General features: G+C 36.7%; 1 protein-coding gene across 1 annotated transcript in view; it reads left to right on the top strand.

The window, feature by feature from the left end:
* The first annotated feature begins 2,732 nt into the window (after window positions 1-2,732).
* Window positions 2,733-22,450, top strand: part of LOC6653165 (sarcoplasmic calcium-binding protein, alpha-B and -A chains) — an 80,759-nt gene continuing 61,041 nt past the window's right edge. The window contains exon 1 of the mRNA XM_047009667.1: window positions 2,733-2,842. Within this exon, the coding sequence (XP_046865623.1) occupies window positions 2,791-2,842 (52 nt within the window). The 5' untranslated portion in view covers window positions 2,733-2,790. The remainder of the gene's footprint in view (window positions 2,843-22,450) is intronic.

Here is a 22,450-nt window from a genome sequence, read left to right as displayed (position 1 = left end):
ATCGCTGCTTTGTTTTCTCTATCTTAATAGATTATTTGCTGCACTCGTTTTCTTAATTTGAGGCAGAATTTGATGAAGTTTCATTTTGCGCAGTGTAAAGCAACATGCGCATACAAGCAAGTGCACACATACAACTAAACTTTTTTAGCGCTCTCTTTGTGTCGGGCACTGAACTAAATCAGAGGTAGGCGCCCATAGCCCGTGCGGGCACTTTTGCTCGGCAATTGCTCGTGTGGCCGTCTGTGTGCATGCCGATGTGAGCACGAAGTACAAGATGAGAGCGTAAAAAAACAGCTAGTATCGCACAGACTTTTGACGAAAGCAGTACTATATCGCTTTGTTACGCAGCTACACGCAGAAAAATGAATGCTTTACTTTCTTACATGGCAACTTTAAAAATATTTTGCCATTATTTATATTTTGTCCCTACAGGGTAAAAAGTATATTATAATATAAGCGAACATGCATAATGTAATATAAATGTAAGATATACATCTATGCACATATACATATGTATAGTATGAAAAATATATATAATAGCCGATACAAAATATGCATTCATTTTTATGACATTTAGGTAAAAGGAACCCAAGACTCATGACTGTACTTTGGTTTTTAAGGCGATTTTGTTTAAAAAAGGGTTGTGGGAAAATTCCGCAGTTTCACTTGCAGTTTAATTTTTTTATTCGTTTCTTCACATACAATTCGCGCAGTGTAAAGCAGCTTACGCAAACAAGCAAGCGCACGCATACATTGACAGTTTGAGCTGGCTCTCTTTGTGCCTACCCCTGAACTAAATCCACCCTCATGCTCTTATTTTGTGGAGGTAAGAGGTGTTGAACGTGTCCCTCGGGGGATATAAGATGCTGGTGTAAAGCATCTTAACCACACACGCAATTGCACGCATACAACGACAATTTGTATTGCCCTTTCTTTGAGCTGACCCCTACTTTTACTGGGTAAAAGATTTAAAGATACTCTTATGTTGTAATTATGTGGATATCGCCTTGAAGCAGTAGTCTTTCTAGTTTTAATATCATTTTTTAAGTCGTTGATTTCCAAGGGAGCATACATATGTATATGTACATATGTAGTCATTTTGGCAGTTGATAGCATAAAAAACAAAGAGTCACAAAATACATTTTTACCATAGAGCTTTAAATTAAAAAGTTTAAAACTCATGAGAAAGTATGTACATACATACATATATGTATAGGAATTACACTTTGAAAAAATTAAATTGTCATCATTACACGTACATATGTATGTACATACATACGTGAGTAACACTGATAAATTTGCAATATGCGTTAAAAGCTTTTAAATATTAGTATGTATGTACATATGTACGTACATATGTATGTACATATATGTATGTACATAGATTCGAAATTAATATTAAAAAAAAACCAAATAAACAAACAAAGAAATTAATTCGGTAATTGACTATGTAGATATGCACATAAGTATGTATGTACATATGTATGCATGCATATGTACATACATATGTATGTATGTATGTATTAAGAAAAAAGTATTTTATAATAGTTTATGCATGTACTAAAAATACATATTTCTTTGTATTCGTAAAAATAATTTTCGTGTTGTTAAGTATACATACATATGTACATATATACATATGTATATACATATATACATATATATACATATACATATATACATATATATACATATACATATATACATATATATACATATACATACATATATATACATATATATACATATACATATATACATATAAATGTACATACATATGTACATATGTATGTATGTATGTGTGTATCTACACAAATAAATCGAATGCAATGTTTAGATACACATTTAAATTTATTTAAATGTTGCTGGTGCGGCTCGTTTAAATTAAATGCAGTTAGTTTAAAGTAAGGGATTCTTCAGGTAAGATGCAACAGCACCCAAAAAATAAATTAAGTAATTAATCTAAGCATTCGTACATACACACATACATACATACATGTATGTACATAAATACATACATATGTATATAGCATTTTTTTGTCAAACTGGCGAGGACTGATTTAAAAATGCCTAAAATGATTTTAGGTCTAGTTTTTTTTATTTGTTAACTTTCTAAGCTTGACTGTTAAAATTTGTAAATGGCGCGGTTCAAATTCAAACAAACATCAAAAGATAGTATGCAAAAATGTAAAAAGACAAATATTTATATTTAATATATCGATTTGAAACAAAATCGGTAGTGGTTGTAGGCGATTGCGAATCTTATGTAATTATACCATACACCCAAAGGGTGAAATGGTATATTAAAGTCGCCAAAATGTATGTAACAGGCAGAAGGAAGCTTTTCCGGCCCCGTAAACAATATACATTCTTGATCAGCATCTACAGCCAAGACGATCTAGCCATGTCCGTCCTTCCGTATGAACACCTAGATCTCAGAGACTTTAAGTGCTAGAGCCACCAAATTTAATATGTAGTCTGGTGTAGTATGTACAGTTATCGAGTTTGTTTCAAATTTTTGCCACGCCCCCTATCACCCTTTTTAAAATACGAAAATGCATTTGTTATAGATTTGAAATAATTGTTTTACTGGTGTTTGGTATACCTAAGTCGGCGAGACGACTTACTTCATTTTTTAAGTTAACACCCAAAAACAAAAAAAAATCTTAAAATTATTAAATTCCTTAACCAAGTTTTGGATATACATACATATTATGGAAGCTAACTGACAAAAATTAAAATTTTTTCTTTTAGTAATTTTATGAAGATTAGTAGAAGATATATGTCATAATGGCTTATTCATGGGATAATCGTGTTGATTTTGTCGTGCGGTATATGTATGGTAAGTTTCTAAACTACCCTAAAAATTTAACCTAAACTATTTATGAATTAGTTTTTCACCATGACACAACAATTATAATTACCAGTAAATAATTATTTGCTTAAAACAGCCTTTGGTACTTAAAAGCTTATTTGAACTTTGGTATCAAACAAAAGAAGAACATTCCAGAACCTCTGGTGCTATTAATTTTCGGATTAGTTATTTTGTATGCCCTTGCAGAGTGTATCATAAAATTGGTCAGAAGTTTGTAACGCACAGAAGGAGGCGTTTCCGACCCAATAAAGTATATATATTCTTTTTTTCGTCTGTCCTTCTGTGCGTCGGAATGAGTTTTACTCAACCGTCTTAAAAGGTACCAGGATAAAATATTTTTTTTTTACTACACTTTTGTTTGAGAATTGTTCGTGTTGCATGTCGATGTAAACACGAAGCACACGTGGTAAGCAATTTAACGCGAGAACGTCTACGTCGCTTTTTTAGAGAGGCACACATGTAAAAAGGTTTCATGTCTTGTTGTTAATATTTTTAGCTGGTAACTGAGCATCGACGCGTAGATTGTCTCGATTCCAATAATACAAATGTTATTTTTATTTTAGTAACAATATGACATATAAAATATTTTTTTTTAATGCATGTGCATTATGTGGGTTCTTTTTGAATGCGACAAAAAAAAAAGAATATTTTTAAAATACAGCCATTTTTTTCCTTTAGTGTAAGAATTTATAGCCGATCTGATAGTGCTTAATGGGCGCGAATCTTTCCTAAAGTATTCAGAGTGACGCTGTCGTAATTGAAACAAACTATCCAAGACATCTGTAAGGGAACTCCCGATTTTCGGTGGATGTTTAAAATTATGGCCAAATTTGAAAAAGAACAATAACAAAAGCAGATAAAGAAATTGGTGTTCAAATTAATGATGCCGAATTGATTGAATCTTGCTGAATTGAAGTAATTTCAATACCGAGAAGATTCTTAGGGTGGACCGGTGTAATACGTACACCTTGACCAACTAGCCATGCACACTATATGAAAAAAGCCGAAATATTTTTGAAAAATATTTTTCACAAACATAAATGTTGTGGAATTGGCCGTGGTTTTATATTTTGTAGAGAGCTTTATTGTTTTATTCTTGTAGGCACGTTTTTTTGCCATATATTTTTTGAGAGTGTGATCATCTCTTTCTTAGAACAAAATGATAAATTGAGTTATTATTTATTTCTACGACATAATTCCGCCCCTAGTGTTGAACCACGTCTTCTGCACGGTTCTTTATGTCGCGACTGGAATCCATAATCTGCATAGGTTTCTTAGTGGCCGACGATAAGTGTTTTTTGATGTTTTTTATGTCTGCTACTCTCACTATTCCATCTTCTGTTGGATGTGTTTTGATTATTATTCCAATTGACCATTATCCTCTTGATGTCATGCATTTTACCACGACGAGTTCCATCTTATGTCGTTTTGCTTTTACGTTTTCGTTAAATCTTTTGTCCCATGCTGAAGCTCTTACCAGTTTTGTTAATTTCGTTTTAGGCATTAGTTTCCGACCTTTTATTTTTACTGGGGTCACCATTCCCAAAGGATCATATATAGAGCTGACCGCTTTAAGCACCTTTCTTGTTGTAGGTATCTTGTTTCCATTTGATATGTCCTCGCTTATGCTGTGCATTGTAGTTGTTGAAATCATCCCAATCATCATCGTCCCAAATCATGCCAAGTAGATCTTCGGGTATTTCCTGTAAGACATCATGATTATTACAAATAAAATTTCGAATCTTAAAATGTCCTGCTGCGGGAATTTGAATTAATGCATGAATTATCTCAACAGCTTCGCGAACTCTTGCTGTTGAATCGATATAGTCGTCGACTTAATGGTTTTCAATGATGGCTTGAGCTGCCTCTGGTGCCACACTATCATATATATTGACGTCATCTGGTAGACTGTTGGTGGTATTTGGGTATTCATATTTCTGCATAAAAAATATTGTGAGACTGTATCTTCTTTGGCAATGTTTACTGGGTTGAACATTTCTTTAAAATGTGCAGCAAAGGATATTGCGTTTAATCTAAATCTTATGAGCACGCCTACGATTGATGAGAGCCAAATCGGTCCAGTTAGTAGGTTTTCGTTCAAGTGCCATTACAATTGGCTGCTGCGTCGAACACTAGTCGAACTTTTCCAGGTTTTTTGGGATTAATTACTGCAAAATGTGGCAGGAACCACAGTTTTGGAGATTTAACCAAGTTGATACAAGTGACTATTTTGTCATAACCATTCATCAGTAGCTTTTTCACTTCATTTTGGTATGCTCGCGCTAGTTCACAGCGACTGTCGGAGAGTTTCCCCATGTCGCTTTTCCAGGGTAAGTTTAACTGATATTGTCCATTGAATCTTATAATAGATGAGGATATCTTGCTAATAGCCAATTTTTCTTCTGTTGATTTAGTTTTGTCCGTTGCTGGCTTACAGACGCCAAGTCTTTCTATGCTAAATTGGTTTTTAAGCATATCGGCAAGATGTTCATCACCGATATAGAAGCATACGAAATCTGCTTCTTACTTTTGCTTTTACCGGACCGTGTATGACCCATCCGAGTTTTGTTTTTGCCATAATCGGACCCTTTGGGTCTACATTTCGTATGGTTTGAGTTGTGAGTAGTGTTGCATGTCGTTGTCCAATGAGGAGATGATGCTGAAGATTCCAAATCGAGTTCAATTCATGCTTCACAATCATACCAGCATAACGTGCTACATTCATATCTAACATTGTGGGTGTGCTCCCATCGTCAACAAAAGCCAGAATTTCTTTTTCACCAGTTGGACCACTTTATGTAACTGGCAACATTTTAAGAATTGCTGCTTCTTAGACTTCTTGAATGCATCCACTAATAGATTGCGGCAAGGATTGTAGATAAGACTGTTTTGCCTTATAGTAAGCGATGACGATATCGGTCACAGTTGTCGATCGTGCATTGCTCACGATTATTACAATGTCCCTTATTGAATTTTAGACATGTGAAGCAGGCGTTACTTGTACTTTTTAAAATTACTACATTTATCTAGGGAATGCTTGACTTCATCATAAACCAAACACTTATCACTTATGAATTTGTGATCCGAAATTTTTTTTCTGCTTCATTTTCTACGTTATGGATTGTATTTATCTTCTTCTAGAAACATATATCATGATACAATCTCGACTGTTCCTGTCCTCCGATTTCCTTTTGGTATTATTATTATTTCCTGTGCTTTTGCCATAAGTTCGAACGCCACATTTTCTGGAGCTCCATATATGTTGTCCGAAATGGCTAGAATTTTCGATGGCTGCTTGGCTAACATCAACAAAATGTCAACCTTCCTTCGCGCGGCTCCTTTTAGTGGCTTGTCTAGACGATATACATTCTCTTATCCAGATAATTGACACTCGCTTCCTGAGGAACCGTCAAATTCCAGATGTTTATTGCCTAAGCTTTGTCTGGCTAGCATGGTGATGATGGGGCTTTTCATGTTGTTGTCCCCGTTTGAGATCGATACAGATTCATTTATCGGGTGGTCTACATCAGATATCACAGATTTTTGTGAGGAGGTAGATGAACAAATTAGTGCTACAGTAATGCTTAAAGTATGTCTTTTGATCACTAAAGCTTTCGCGCGGGCATTCAGAACTTTCACTGTTGTATTTCGTATTCATGCTTTTCGATGACGTCAGCAGAAGCGCCTCCAGTTTGGGCTTTGCTTAGCTATCTTTTTACACCAAGCAATATCAATATCAAGTTTTCTACATCGATGGCTTCTATTCCCCTTAGTACTTCCAACTAGTTCATGATTTCGAACTCGTTCGCGTTTGAGGTATGTATGGCGTTCCCGCTTGATTCGCTAGAAACATTGTACGAAATGGTGTCATAAATTTTAGATGCCATCTTGATACAGTCTATCTCTTCTTGCGGAGTTGGCATACCCTTTGCAAAGCGTTTGCGCCCAGCTCTTTCGAGATGCAGTCGATGTGTTCCAGCTTATTTTTGGTGTCGCAGGGGTTTACCTTGAATTTCCGCGCTTTACGAAATTATCTCTAACAAATTTTTTATATATGTATGGCGAAATGAACGTCGTTCAATTCCTGCAACTTCAACGCCTCCAATTTTTTTTCTACAACTGTTGGGGAACTCCACATTTTTGACAACTATTGTGGACTCTATTATGTGTGTATTATTGTGGAATTGGCCGTGGTTTTATGTTTTTGTAGAGAGCTTTATTGTTTTCTTCTTTTAGGCATCGTTTTTATTAAGAGTGTGACAATCTCTTTCTTAGAACAAAATGATAAATTGGCTTATATACTGGATTCAAGAACAGAAATGGTATTTTTCGGTAACATAGCTTAAATACAAATAAAATGATATTTTCTGCGATAGTTAATTTCGGCTGACATAAAAGAAAAAAAATTTTTATGTTATGTTTGAATATATTTTAGTGAAAATGTATATCAAAGCATACAGTTGCTATAGAAAATGTTTTCTATAAAGTAAACCAAATTGACAGTTATGTACAATAATCATTTATGGTAGCTCTGTCATTGAAATGTCTCCTCCGATAAAAACATTTTTAAATGGTTCAAAAACTGCAGAAATGAAATGGAAAATCATGAAGTGGTAGTCATGATTCCAATTCGTCAATGTCACCAAGAACAACAAAGTTTTATAAGGAATCTTAACTGCTAAATGAATTTCTAGAATTAGATCAATAAAATTTTGACGATACATGTTATTTTGAGGAAATTTGTACTTAATGTCGGGGTTTTTGTCGTAAATGATATGGACGAAAGAGGAGTAAGATGTTTGTAGGAATACGACTAACAACGTGAAGGAAAAACAGTTATTACTTTAAGTTGAAGAAACTTATGAAAAAACCCCAAAAAATGTGATTCTAGTCAGCCATAATAATAATAAATTAAGTAAGTCGTTTTCGAAAGTCGTTTCGAATGCAAATTTACAAATTTGCAACATTTTTTATTTTCCATTTCTTTTTGTATAACAATGTCACTATTGCTAACAAGGTACTAATATCAAAATTCAACGAATGCCATCTTGCTCGTTTTTAAGGTATTTATATGGTGTTTCGATCATCCCCAAATTTTTCGCGACTTTTTTCAGAGTTTAATGAAAAACCAGAGTGCTGGGGCTAGCTTTGACCGCGTCAAAGTTTGCATACCCTTGCAAGCTTTTTGTTACTCTTCTCTTACCTATAGCCATCAAAGTGGAAAAACGTTTTTCCTAAAAAGGCTAATGTTTGGGAAAGAAGGGCATACAATCTTAGCATAGCACATAACGAAGTTATTCATGAAAGTGACATAGTCACCCGGTCTTGATCAAATTTGGTACAGTCATTAACAAATATATAACACTGTCAAAAATGTAATTTGAAAGCAATCGCGTCAAAGAGAGAAGTTATTCATAAAACTCACTGTTTTCGACTGATTGTTCCTATGGCAGCTATGGGATAAATTCTCCTGATCTTTATTAAATTTGCCACAGTTGTTTACAGGTGTTATTAACTAACCAATATTAAATTTGAATACAATAGCTCAGAAAATAATGAAGTTATTGGGAAAAGCCACTGTTCCTGACTTTGCCATTTGTATTAGAGCTATATGATGTAGTGATCCGATGAGGCACATTTCGTCGATCCAGACGGACGGACATGGCTATATCAACTCACGTCTTACAGATCAAGAATATTTATAAGGCCGGAGATACTTCCTTCTATGTGTTGCACACTTCTATTTTTTAAAAATGAGAGCATCCTAAACGCTTAGAGAACTGCATTGAGTCATAAATGTTGCGGTTCACTCAATCATTAAGCTTGATTTTCTTTGGTGCGATCCTTTGCACAGAGGGATCGGTCTGCACCGGTTGGGAACGAACGCTCACCAAATGTTCTCTTGTACTTGATTATGTGTGACCGCATGTTTTCCTTCAGTTTGATTCAGCAGATCGAACCTTTTTTTCAGCAAACGAGAGTGATCGAATATGTTGGATTGGTCCGAGACAATAATAGTATATTTGCTCACAATCATCCGCAGTTAGATTGGACTTGGTCATTCTAGTACCACCGCATTTGATTGCAATTAATTGGTTGGCGGGAGAGCAGAAAACAATATGTAACAGAGCTGTTGGGTCGAATGATCGGAGTGCCTAAGATTTGATTTAGCCTGCTTAATCAGACCCATCTGGTTCATACATTGGAGCATATCTTAACAATCAAATATTGCAGGGCATACAACTTTAGAATAACAATTTATTAAAAATCTAAAAGCGTCACTTAATTAGCAATACTTTTATTTATGTTTTAAAACATTTACTTTGGTTAATACCAAATAATTAAAACAATAATTTTGATTTCACTTTTCACCCTGACTATGTGGCAACCATGTAATGTAATTTCTAGTGATTTGTTAAAACGGGGAATTAAACAAATTATAAAAATTTCATTATTTTAACGCAGAATCATTTTTAATAAAAACTTTGTAAGTTCCCTGGAATAGGCCATTTATCTAGCACACCGGTTAGCGGAATCAAAATCGCTCTAAATGTCAGTCTGTGGCACATAGATTTCAGCTTTCACTAAAATTGTCGCTTAATCGCTGTAGACAGCGCTGCAACATCATTGCATCAACTGAGCTTGAAATTTCTGCTGGAATTGCAGAATTGGCAAAAACGATTACCGATTTTGGACTTATTTTTATTTTTATTCATTTTTACAAATAAAAATGTATGAAGCATGTTTCAGAAAAACAAGAAAAAAATTGCGAAATCGGTGAATGAATTTTTATTGGTAAATATTTCCTTAAGCTGAGAAAAATTCCACTAGCACGACCTTAGCTAAAAGTAGCTGTTTACGGCTAAAAGAAACTGACAAATTTTTAGTAGTGTTGCCACTTGAAACTATTCTCTACAAACGATAATATTCTTGATACAATACAATACAATTCTTTCTACAATATTTGTTGACTTCATGGAACAATTATAGTTGCCAGAGCATCCGATTCCTCGATTTTATAACACAAATCATAATTCATTCAAATATTCGGCTGCCAGAGCAGAACAGACTGGCAACGCTATAATCCATAAGCTTTAGTCGATTTTTCCACTTATCAACCCTGAAATCTCGAGTAGCTACACTAAGGACTTACCTTATTATTGTATTACAAATTTAAAAATTTTAATATATTAATCCCGCGCAATACAGTCGTTGAGTTGACAACCCTATTGTTTATATTTGAAATTAAATTAAAATTGACAAAAATTAAATCCCACATTAGAGTAAAGCCAACAAATGTTAGATTATTTAACTTATTATTATTATTTAACTGTAAGAAAGAATTAATTGGTCAAATTTTTTATAAAAATCGGGGCAAAGTATGGCGAAAATGTGGATATCGAGGACCTACTACCAGGTCCCACAACATTATCACGTCATGTTCAAAAGTCTGCCCTTGGAAAAATTTAAAATTAAAGATGAAATAATAGACATTGTGAACAATGAATGTGCATCAGCTACAATCGACAAGTGGACGGACAACCATTTGAGGAGAAATATCTTGAGCGTGACATTCCGCTATCAAAAAAATTTTAGATACATGGACTTGGTTTTGGGAATGAAATCTATGGATTTTGAAAGGTATACAAGTACAAATGTATTACAAAAGCTAAGATGCATTTTTAATGAAGATTACATTTATTACCGACAGAGGAACAAATATGGTCAAAGCATTGAAGAACAATACACAAGTAGCTGCAGCAGCCATTTATTTCCCAATGTATTAGACAAGTCGTTTGCAGCCATCGCAGAGCTCACCGATATCCTAGAGTCGTGCAGAAATACCGTGAAATATTTTAAAAAGACTAGTTTGCAGCACCTTTTTCTCACTACGCTTAAAAGCCAACGCCCAACACGGTGGAACTCTAATTATTTGATGCTGAAGTCTATACTCGACAATTGGGCCGAAATAAACAATATTTTGAAAACCAACAAACGTATGTTGCATATTAATCACCATTACAAGCCCTCGAGTTGTGTGGCAGTTTTGAAATCACCTTTAAAAAATTGCTCTCTGCAGCTCCCCATCGCTGTGTTATGTGTACCCGTCGATACATACAATTAAGACCCTTTGCATGGCAAAAGCTGTGGATATCGATACCATTGCAGAACTGAAAGCAAAGATTCTTCACGACTTTGATGAAGTTTGGGTCTCCGATTTAAGTATCCGGCATAAAGCTGCATTCTTTTTATATCCACCAGTGATAAATATGCAACTTGAGGATTTAGACCACATCAAACGGTTGCAGTACATACATTACAACAACAACAAGCCACAACAACAAAAAAAAAATTTCAGAATTTCGTGCTTGATTAAAATAATAGGTACACTTCAATTGACTAATTGAAATTATTCCTCTTTTTCAAACCAAAGTATTTCAATAAAGAAATCTGCACTTAAATTTTAGTGATTAATCAAGTTAAATTTAAGGGTTTTGCACGTTATTTTCATCGTGATTTTTTTCTTTTTAGTCACATAGTTAAACTTGTTCCTTATAACTGTACTAATTATAAGTATTAAATTATGTAACTTTTGAACGTATTGTTTTTTAATTCAATGCATTTCGAAACCGTGGAGGGGGGTGCGGTACACAGTTATACCGCAATTCATATCGAATTTAAATATCAAACTCCTCTCAAACCATGTGCGAGAATTCCGAATCTAGTTCGGGCTTATTCATTTGTCTTGAATCGATGAATGAATCGACGATGAATTCGGGTGAGCGTTCTGGCTACAACAATCAAGGTTACGACTTGTTCGAGAAGCAAATACCATAGCAAATTGATTCAAACCAATTGGTTGCGATACCCTGAATGATTTTTTCGTTGTAAGTGAGTGAGCGGAGTAAACATTTTGTAATTTGAGAGGAATGATTGGATTTTTGAGGTTTGATTGATCCTTCTCAATCATACTCGTTACAGTTCTCTGGTGTCCATAGTAATTGTATCCCAAATTTCTGTTATTCTAGGGTCTTTTTTGTTTGGGTTGCTAACGGCCAAGAGGGTTGAGAGAGTCAGTGCAAATCACAAACTTTGTTTAATGTGTCTGCTAAAACTCCATTGCAGATAACTGTTTAGGTCAGGGAGTCCACTTTCTGCGATCAAGTTTTTAATGAAAGTAATGCGAAAGGCGCCGAGTGAGAGTTGTGATGAGTGATAGGGAGTGGATAATTTTTAAAAATTTTTTTTTGAGGTTTTTCCATAAATGGCGAAGCCGTAATCAATCTTAGCGATGATACATTTAAGCTTATAATTACTTAAGCAATTAGATGTTAGACCTGGTACTTTCAGGTGTTTTGTTTTTGGTATGCTTACATAATTGATTGCTATTTCTATGTTTGTGCATTTGTGTTTTTTACATATATGTAGATGGGTAGATTTTTGTGCCACTAATGTCACACCATTTATGGATTGTGGCAAAGAGATTGTCATTGAGTGTTGCAGCCTTCGTTTGGTTTGAAAAAGAGACAGAGATTATTATTGTTGGGCCGAGCTTCCATTCAAGTAGTTGTTGTAAGATGCAGTGTGCACCTATTCTGTCAAAAGCTTTTTTCATATTGATTGAAAGGACCGTTATGTGATTTCTGGTGGACAAATTGTTGCAGATGTAATTGTCCATTATTAGGAGTGGATCAATGGAGGAACGGATTTGTTTCTATTCATATTGCTTAGTAGAGAGAAGGTTTTCTTGGTTAAGCATTCACATAATCCGATTTGATATTGTTTTCTCTAGGATCTTGGAAAGACAGGGAAGCAAGGATATGGGGCAATAGTAGAGCGATTGTAGTGATGTATACATGTGCACGTATAGTTGTTAGCTGCCTAATTTTTCTACGTTGCTAACGAAAACACAAGTGTATGTTAAAGATCGGGGTCGCGCACTTCTAGCGTTGCTCTTGCTTAGCTCGTCGGATGAAGGGGGGTTCTTTCCTACTCTAGGCATATGCACGGATCATACAGAAAAAATATAAGTGCACTATCAGAAACTAAAAGGATGTAAAAAGCAAAATATTGGACCAGATCGGGATACTATTACTTCTGCAGATTAGCTAAAGGTGTTGTTCGCTAACCCTTTCTGTACCCACCCTACCTTGGCAAACTATTGGGTTTAATTGACTGCCCCTTAACAGACTCTTAAATGATCTTAGACGATTTGTAACGGCAGCATAGTCATGGATTCAGGCGACGGACTCCTCAATGAATTAGTTTACACAAACATGACGAAATTTCAAGTTACGGGTTTAATTCCAAACAAAAGGGTTTTCATGACTTAATATTCTAAGAAATTACAAAATAAAGATATATAAAAAGATATAGCAAAATAAATTTAAATACGATAATTAGAGCAAATATAGATTCAAAAATTCATAGTAATTCAAAAGAGATTTGGGTTATGTGGCCGCGTGTGCCAGTTGGCAATGAAACAAATATTTATATATGTATATACATGTGTGTGTTAACTCACGATTTATCCAACGGTGCGATCTCTGGGCCCATCGATGCTGCAGGGATTTGCTGTATAATTTAGTTATTAGAAAAAAATGAAATGCAACAAAGCCAATCTCAACGCATTACATACCCATTAGGTTTCCTACTAAGGAAAACGTATTTTACTTAACCAAATAGGGACTTAATCTTAATAATATTTAAAGTTTCGTTACGTTACTTAAACTAATAATTCATTTAAATTTTCTTTTAGATCAGCAAAATTTACGTTAATAAAAGAGGAAAAAAAAAGTATGAAAAGGTGTTGCCGTGGTGCAACAAAAAAAAGTAGTATCCAAACCAAAGGGCTGCTACGCCATACATTGCGTACAGATGAAACAGGAAAGGGTAGCAGAACTACTACTAAGTATGCATATGCACCAAAAAGAAATAGAAAAGTAGTAGATCTCGCTCAAATTGGGTGTATAATGTTGGTATTAGCCGGGGAATTGCGTCATTTCATCACCAGACTATTTTAGCCTGGCCCATGGCGATGATTATTGATGAAATGGAAGGGTTGATAAAATAAATCCGAGGCTCGCTGGTGTCTTGGTTATTGAGAGATGTCTCTTTTTTTTCTGATCCAACGAAGAAAATATTGGGCTGGGGTACAATTAACCAAATTGTCCCAAAGAAAATGAAAAATACAAGGCTGCTTGAAAGCCAAAAGTTGCTTGGTCGACGCCACGCGACCGAAATATAAATTTTAACTGAAATATAACGGGGTTTAAATTCTAATATTTTCACTAAATTTAATTTTATATCACCTTATTCTTCGAATATTCACTAGTATTTTTATTCACTTTAGCCAAATATGTATATTACTGCCTTGTGCAGTCACTGTACTTTTTAAAGATGATGTAATATGCACGTGTTTCACAAATATATATGTATATATATATATTTATGTGAATATTAATATCCACGTCTTTTCGCAATCAAAGTATCAAATTAAATGAAAAAGCCTGTACCAAAAATTCTGTTTCTAAGCAAACGTAATGCATGCGAACGAGTTCTAACGGATCTTTTCCATGCTCTCTTCTTTGCTTACGCTTTGCGTTCGCTGTGCGAAATGAGAGTAAGAACCGTACCAAGGGGTTATTCATTGATTCTTGCAAACAAACAAAAGAAAACATTCTTTCCGAAATGCAATTAAAATTATTATTATTAAAGAGGGCTACTACACGATATGGGGCGATGTAGTATGTGTTTTGGTTTGTTGGGTTTGTTAATTGGTATTATTGTTGCAATTTTCCATAGCTGGGGGATTATGCTGGTGTCTAGTATTCTGTTGTAGAGTTCTAGGAGCTTGTTGTATGCTGATGGAGTAATTTGTTGTTATTATCTGATAGTTAATATTGTCGAGTCCGGGAGTCGATCTTTTAGAGAACTGAGGCAAGATTGGAGTTCAGAAGATGTTATGGGCTTGACAATTATTTTGGCTCTATGTCTGAGATTGTACGTGGTTGTTGTTTCCGCTAGGTAAGTGTTTTTGTTTTGTTTGAAAGCTTCTGAGAAGTTTAAGTATTGTGAGTAATCGGACCATGTTTTACAAAATGCATTCGCTATCTCTGTCGAGTCGCAGGTGTTTACTGTATCATTTCTATTGAATGTATGTATGAGTTTTTTCTAATCCCTGTGATAAAGTATACTTTGTCCCAAAGATCTTTTGTTGTTGTGTTAGGGTTTATGTCTTCTGTAAATTTTATAAAGGCTGTTCTTTGTGTATTTTTTTATACATATTTAAACTTGGAGTTCGATTTTTTGTAGTTTAACGTGTTTTCGGAAGTGGAAATAACGAAGATTTTGATCAAAGTCACTGTTTTCCACCGATCGTTCCTATGGGAGCTATATACAGTTACCCGATATTTTTCAAATTCGGCACAGTCATTAACAGATATATTAAACTAACAAATGTTTAATTTGAAAGCAATCGCGTCAAAAGTAACGAAGTTATTGACAAAAGTCACTGTTTTCGAAAGATCGTTCCTATGGTAGCTATATAATATAGTCACACGATCTTGATCAAATTCGGCATAGTCGTTTGTAGGCGCAAAAATTTCTTTAATATTAGGTTTCACAACAATAGCTCAGAAAATAACGAACTTATTGAGAAAAGTCACTGTTGGTGTGTTATACAACGCATGCAGCATATACAAGCCTACATGCAAAATTTCAGCTCGGTAGCTCCAACGGTCTAAGAGGAGTTTGCGTTGATCCAGACGGACGGACTGGCGGACGGACGGATGGACGGACGGACATGGCTATTTGAACTCGTCTCGTCGTGCTGATCAAGAATATATATACTTTATATGGTCGGAGTTGCTTCCTTCTATGCGGTGCACACTTTTGACCAAAATTAATATACCCTTTTTGCAAGGGTATAAAAATGCTAATGTTTGCGAAAGAACGACCTACAATCTTAGCATAGAAAACAACGCAGATATTGATCAAAGTTACTGTTTTCCACTGATCGTTCTTATGGGAGCTATATGATAAAGTCACCCGATCTTTATCAAATTCGGCACAGTCATTAATAGATATATTTAATTAACAAATGTTTAATTTAAAATCAATCGCGCCAAAAGTAACGAAGTTATTGACAAAAGTCACTGTTTTCAACCGATCGTTCCAGTGGGAGCTATATAATATAGTCACTCGATCTTGATTAATAATAAGCCCACCAATATTTAATTTAACGACAATAGCTCAGAAAATAACGCAGTTATTGAGAAAAGTCAATGTTACTGACTTTGCCGTTTGTATTGGAGCTATATGATATAGCGGTCCGATCCAGCTGAATCCAAGATATACAACCCCTGCGGTATACACAAGCCTTCATGCAAAGTTTCAACTCTGTAGTTCTAACGGTCAAGGAGAAGTTTGCTTTGATCCAGACGTACGGACAGCCGTACAGAGAAACGGACAGACGGACGGACATGGCTATGTGAACTCGTCATGCTGATCAATAATATATTTACTTTATATGGTCGGAAATGCTTTCTTTTATGCGTTGCACACTTCTGACCAAAATTAATATTCCCGTTTTGCAAGGGTATAAAAACAGGGTCGAGGCTAACCTGGAACGCGTCAAAGTTTGTATATTTTGAAATATCTTAGAATGTTTATTGATTAGGTGATATTGAAATTACATATATATATATCGCAAGTTTATAACGCGTGTGCTTGCTGCGAACGACCGGCTGAACTGCCATTCGGGCGTCAAGCCAGAAGAGTTGCCAGATGGCTAACGTATGATAGGGCTGCATACACAACACCCCTTAACACCCAGATGACTCATAGAATTGAGTGGGTCGTCTCATGCGAGCAGAACGTCGTAGCATCGGTGAGGCATGCAATGAGTGTGGATCATCTTGAATAGGACTCTCTGGCCTAGAGTGGTTACTGGAAGCAGGATCTTCCGTGTTGTCATCAGTTGCTGATGGTGCCTGATGTGATATGTTTACATCTGTTTGTTCAACTCGGCTTCGAATTTGGTTATAATGACGCTTTATGATGCGATTGTCTGTCAAACGAACTTTGTAAGACACTGGTCCTGTTTGCTCGGATATGTAGGCTTCTATCCATTTTGGTCCCGGTGCATAGTTTCGTACCCAAACGGATTTGCCTGTATCAAAACATTTCGATTGATTAATAAATGGCTCTGCTCCATTAGAAATTTCTTGTGGCTGTAGTTTATCAAAGTAGGACTTTAACTCCCGATTTAACAATAGCTGAGCTGGCGACCGATTTGTCGTTGCATGTGGAGTTATGTGTTGATTAAACAAAAATCGAGCAAGGCTTAGATCAATATTATTGTTCGGAGATAGTTTTTTAAGGTAGTTTTTGGTGGTCTGCACCATGCGCTCTGCTTGGCCGTTTGTTGCTGGGTGAAAAGGTGCTGATCTAATGTGTCGAATTAGATTGTTGTGGAGGAATGCCTTGAACTCTTCGGAGGTAAATGCTGTGCTATTGTCTGACACTAACTGATCTGGTAACCCATGCGTAGCGAACAGTTGCCTGAGAACTTTGATTGTAGCCGCTGTAGAAGTGGAGCTAACAACCGCAACCTCTAGCCATTTTGAGTAGGAATCCACGACCAGAAGAAAGGTTTTTCCTTGAAAAGGTCCTGCAAAGTCGATGTGTAGACGGGACCACGGCCGCTTGGCTGACTCCCAATGATGCACCGGTGCCTCTGAATGATCGTTACGATTCTGCTGGCATGGAATACATTTCTTAACAATAAGCTCAATCTCAGCGTCAATGTTTGGCCACCAAACATAGCTACGCGCTAACGCCTTCATTTTTACAATGCCTGGATGAGCGGCATGTAGAGCAGCTAAAATTGTTGCTCTGGATTTCGGTGGAACTACGGCGCGATTTCCCCAAATCAAAACTCCTTTATTTGTAGAGAGCTGTTCCCGACGGCAATAGTATGGATATGCAATATCTGATTGCTCCAATTTCATGTCAGGCCATCCCCTTAACACCCAGTTTGATACTTTCGCCAATAAGGGGTCCTTCGATGTTTGAGCGGCAATCGCCTCAGCACTTATGATTGGCGTTGCTGCTAATTCGATCATAAGCACATCGTCGGTGCTAACAGCGTCCGATGCTGCTGACAGTGGACAACGACTTAGAAAATCCGCATTGCCCATTTTTAATCCGGAGCGGTGTACTAGCTCGAAAGTATATGCTGACAGGAACAAAGATCGACGTAGCATCTGATTTGAAATAATGTTTGGGATTGCTTTCGAAGTGGTAAAAATACCCAACAGAGGTCGATGATCGGTGATTAGTGTGAAAGTACGACCGTAGACGTAGTTGTGGAACTTCTTTACTCCTGCTACCAAGGCAATAGCTTCTCGATCAATCTGAGCATAATTTCGCTCAGCTTTGGATAAGGTACGGGAGTAAAAAGCGATGGGTTTCTCCGCTCCATTCGGCATTTTGTGACTTAAAACTGCACCGAGTCCATATGGTGACGCATCACAAGCTAGCACTAGTGGCAATGAACCATCATAATGCACTAGTACGTCGTCTGACCCAATAAGTTCCTTAAGTGTAGAAAAAGCCTTCTCACACTGTTTGTCCCACCTCCAAGTTGCATTTTTATCCAAAAGACGATGTAAGGGTTCTGCCACTGTTGCTTTATGTGGCAAAAATGAGTGATAAAAGTTTAGTAGTCCTAAGAAAGCCTGCAACTGCTTTTTATCCTTAGGTGCTGGTGCGTCTTTGATTGCCGAGACTTTATCGGCACATGGTCTTATACCAGTTGAGTCAATTTTGAAACCTAAAAACTCAACAAATGGTACTCCGAATTGGCATTTGTCCTTGCGTAGTCGCAGTCCGGCTTTGTCAAAACGTATAAACAGTTCCTGTAATCTAGTTGCCAATTCCGTTTCCGTTTTTCCAAATATTACAATGTCATCAAAATATGGTAAGACTCCGGAAATATTCTGTACCACATTCTCAATACAGCTTTGAAAAATGCCTGGTGCTGATGAAATGCCGAATTGCAATCGAGTAACTTTGAATGCACCTTTATGTGTACTGATTGTTTGCAGCAAAGACGAGTTTTCGTCGACTACTAACTGCTGATAAGCTTGAGCCAGATCAATTTTGGCAAAAATCGATCCACCTTCCATAGATGCCAGCAAAGTGTTGATCGCCGGTATTTGATGGCAGTGCGGCTTAACCGCTTTGTTTAAAGTTGATTTATAGTCGCCGCAAATACGAATTGAACCGTCCTTCTTGATAACTGGTACAATAGGAGTGGCCCAATCTGAATACTCCACAGGTTTAAGAATCCCTTGCTTGCATTGGCGATCCAGCTCCTCTTCGACTAGTCCCTTTAGAGCATATGGAATTCGGCGTGGAGGTAGTCGCACTGGTGGCACTGTAGCATCAATGTTTAATATGACTGGCGGACCAGTGTAACAACCAAGTTCTGTTGAGAATAAGTGTTCGAACTTATTCAGAATGCCTGCGATCTGTACGTCACTGCCCACTGAATGTATGCCCTTGATACTGATGCCTAGTGGGTCGAACCAGTTACAACCCAGAAGGTCGCTACAACCGCTTTTAGTGACGATGACTGGTAGATTATCAATATTACGACCGTTGTAATGAATTGATACATCAAAAACTCCTAGTATCTGGATTGGGTTGTGTTGGTAGTCACTAAACCCCGGATCGTAGTTGTAAACCTTAGGCTTGTTTGTTGGCCAGATACGATCATAAGTCCGCAACGTCATCATAGTTACGTCAGATCCAGAATCCACTTCAAAAGTACACGATTTTCCATTAATCTGTACCGTGATACGTTTCTTCAGGCTCACCAGATTAGATATGAGGTTTACCGATTTCCCACGTGAATTTTTGCCCTTTACTGGATGAACATCGTTCGACGAGTCATTACTCCGGCAGACACGCTTAAGATGGCCCTTCCGGCCACAGCCGTGACATATTGCTTCACGATAAGGGCATTGCTGCCGGCCGTGTGGACCGGCACAACCCGCACATTGTTGTCCTTTTCCTTTATATGGTTGTTGAGGGCGCTGTGATTTGATGCTGTGGATAGTCTCGTTAGGCTGTCTGATAGCCTTTGCACTCGCTGCTGCAGCTTCACTAGTAGTTGCTCTCTCCAAAACTTTCTGCACTGTCAATTCAGTGTCTGCAAGAAAACTTCTCTGTAAGCTTTCATCCCTCATGCCGCATACAAAACGATCACGCAGCATTCTGTCCAACGCTGCTCCAAAATTGCAACCCACTGCCAATGCCCGCAGGGCTGCGAGATAGTTTCCGACGGTCTCATCCGGATGTTGATCACGTTTGTGAAAATGATAAAATGCCGCGATTTCCGATGGACGTGGACAAAGATGATCAGTTAGAATCTTCTCAATTTGGTCTAACGGTAATGTACTGACCTGGTTTGGAAACGCCAATGATGTCAAAAGATCGTAGACTGGTGCTCCGACCAATGTGAGGAAAGATGCTTTTTTGCGACCCTCGTCTTTGACATCATTGGCAAGCAGGAACAATTTAAATCGCTCCAAATATGAGCCCCATTTATTTGGCTGTCCCAAATCAAACGGTTCCAAACTTCCAACTGTCGTCATAATTGGGTTCCGTTGAGTATATTTAGCACTCGTAGAATCAATTACTTCCTTCTTTTCCTCAAAAACGCCGGCCAAACTAATCTCTTCAAATTCACCAGCAAGCGACTCTGCCATGCAAATGTGTGTGTAAACGTTTGCAAAATTTCACCACAGCATGTATATGTAAACGTATATGTATGCTTTTGTGCGTGACAATTTTTTGATATTTTGCGTCAATAATTCCAAGTTTATTTCGGATGATAATTAGCATCCCATCCTCGTCGCCAGTTTGAAATATCTTAGAATGTTTATTGATTAGGTGATATTGAAATTACATATATATATATCGCAAGTTTATAACGCGTGTGCTTGCTGCGAACGACCGGCTGAACTGCCATTCGGGCGTCAAGCCAGAAGAGTTGCCAGATGGCTAACGTATGATAGGGCTTCATACACAACATATATCCTTGCCAGTTTTTTGTTACTCTTTTTATACCATACATCCATAGGGCTTCACCGACCGCATTAAGTATATATATTCTTGATCAGGAACACATCCGAGTCGATCTAGCCATGTCCGTCTGTCCGTCCGTCTGTATGAACACGCAGATCTCGGAGACTATATGAGCTACAGCCACAAAGTGTGGTACGTAGACTCGTGTAGTATGTAAATGTATAGAGTTAATTGGAATTTTCGCCACGCCCACTTCCGCCCCCGGAATTTACATAAAAAGGATTTTTTTAAAAACTATGAAAACTACCGACATTAAATTTGGTATGTAAAATTTCAATTTCCGACCCCAAATTAAAAAAAAATGATTTCTCGAAAACTAACAAAACTAAAGTCACAGAATTTAGTATGTATACTGGCTTAGTATGCCACAGAATATATAATTATATAAATAAATATTTGTCTAGATTTCGACCTTATTGAAGTTAATCACAAAATTTGTTTGAGCGGGGCTTCAGGTCAATCTTACTGATTTATTTGTAAGATTTTAAATCATAGACAGCACAAAAGGTGAGCAGGTTGTCTGTAAAGCTATTTCAAGAACCACCAAGTTCTATCATCAGCAGACTTTGCTAAAGAATCCACAATTGTAATGGCCATACCATATCTTCAACGCTAAAACTAGTTGGGAATTACATTGCCAACTAAATGAAGCGAAAAAAGAACGGCAATTCTTTAGCGAAGTCTGCTGATGATAGAACTTGGTGGTTCTTGAAATAGCTATACAGACAACCTGCTCACCTTTTGTGCTGCCTATGATTTAAATCTTACAAATAAATCAGTAAGATTGACCTGAAGCCCCGCTCAAACAAATTTTTTGATATATTAATAAATATTTTGCCGCACCCACTTCCGCCTCCATAATTTCAAAGAAACCGAATCATCACTTAAATATGGCAGAATAATTAATCCTGTTTATTTCTACCAAACTACCAAATTGTATTACAATCGGACAATAGGTCAAATTTGATAACCGTGCATAATACACTAGACTACATACCAATTTCGGTGGCTCTAGCTCTTATAGTCTCGAAGATCTAGGTGTTCATACGGACGGACGGATTTTGGCGACTTTAATATACCATTTCACCATATGGGTATATGGTTTAAATTAGCTGTCTTTGTACTTGATTGTTATTAATTTCTGTTGACGTTTATAAAATAAAATTACATTGTTCAAATTGTTTGTAGACATTAATGTCCAAGTATACATGTTGTTATTAAAGTATTTTAAGTTGTCAGAAGGCTCATGCTACATCTTCGCTGTCACGTGTTAAATTTTCTATGTCCATTTTTATTTACTGTGGGAACCAGCACCGAGATGCTAAGCGGCAATCGACGCCTACAACTCTAACTCTCTCTCTCTAAGATTCATTATTACCTCTCTCTCTTGGTTCTAATTAGTATATATGTATTTAG

This window comes from Drosophila willistoni, assembly GCF_018902025.1.
Source record: "Drosophila willistoni isolate 14030-0811.24 chromosome 2L unlocalized genomic scaffold, UCI_dwil_1.1 Seg168, whole genome shotgun sequence".
NCBI classification, from domain to species: domain Eukaryota; kingdom Metazoa; phylum Arthropoda; class Insecta; order Diptera; family Drosophilidae; genus Drosophila; species Drosophila willistoni.
Note: the sequence above shows the minus strand (reverse complement) of the source record. Positions and strands in the feature narration are given on the sequence as shown.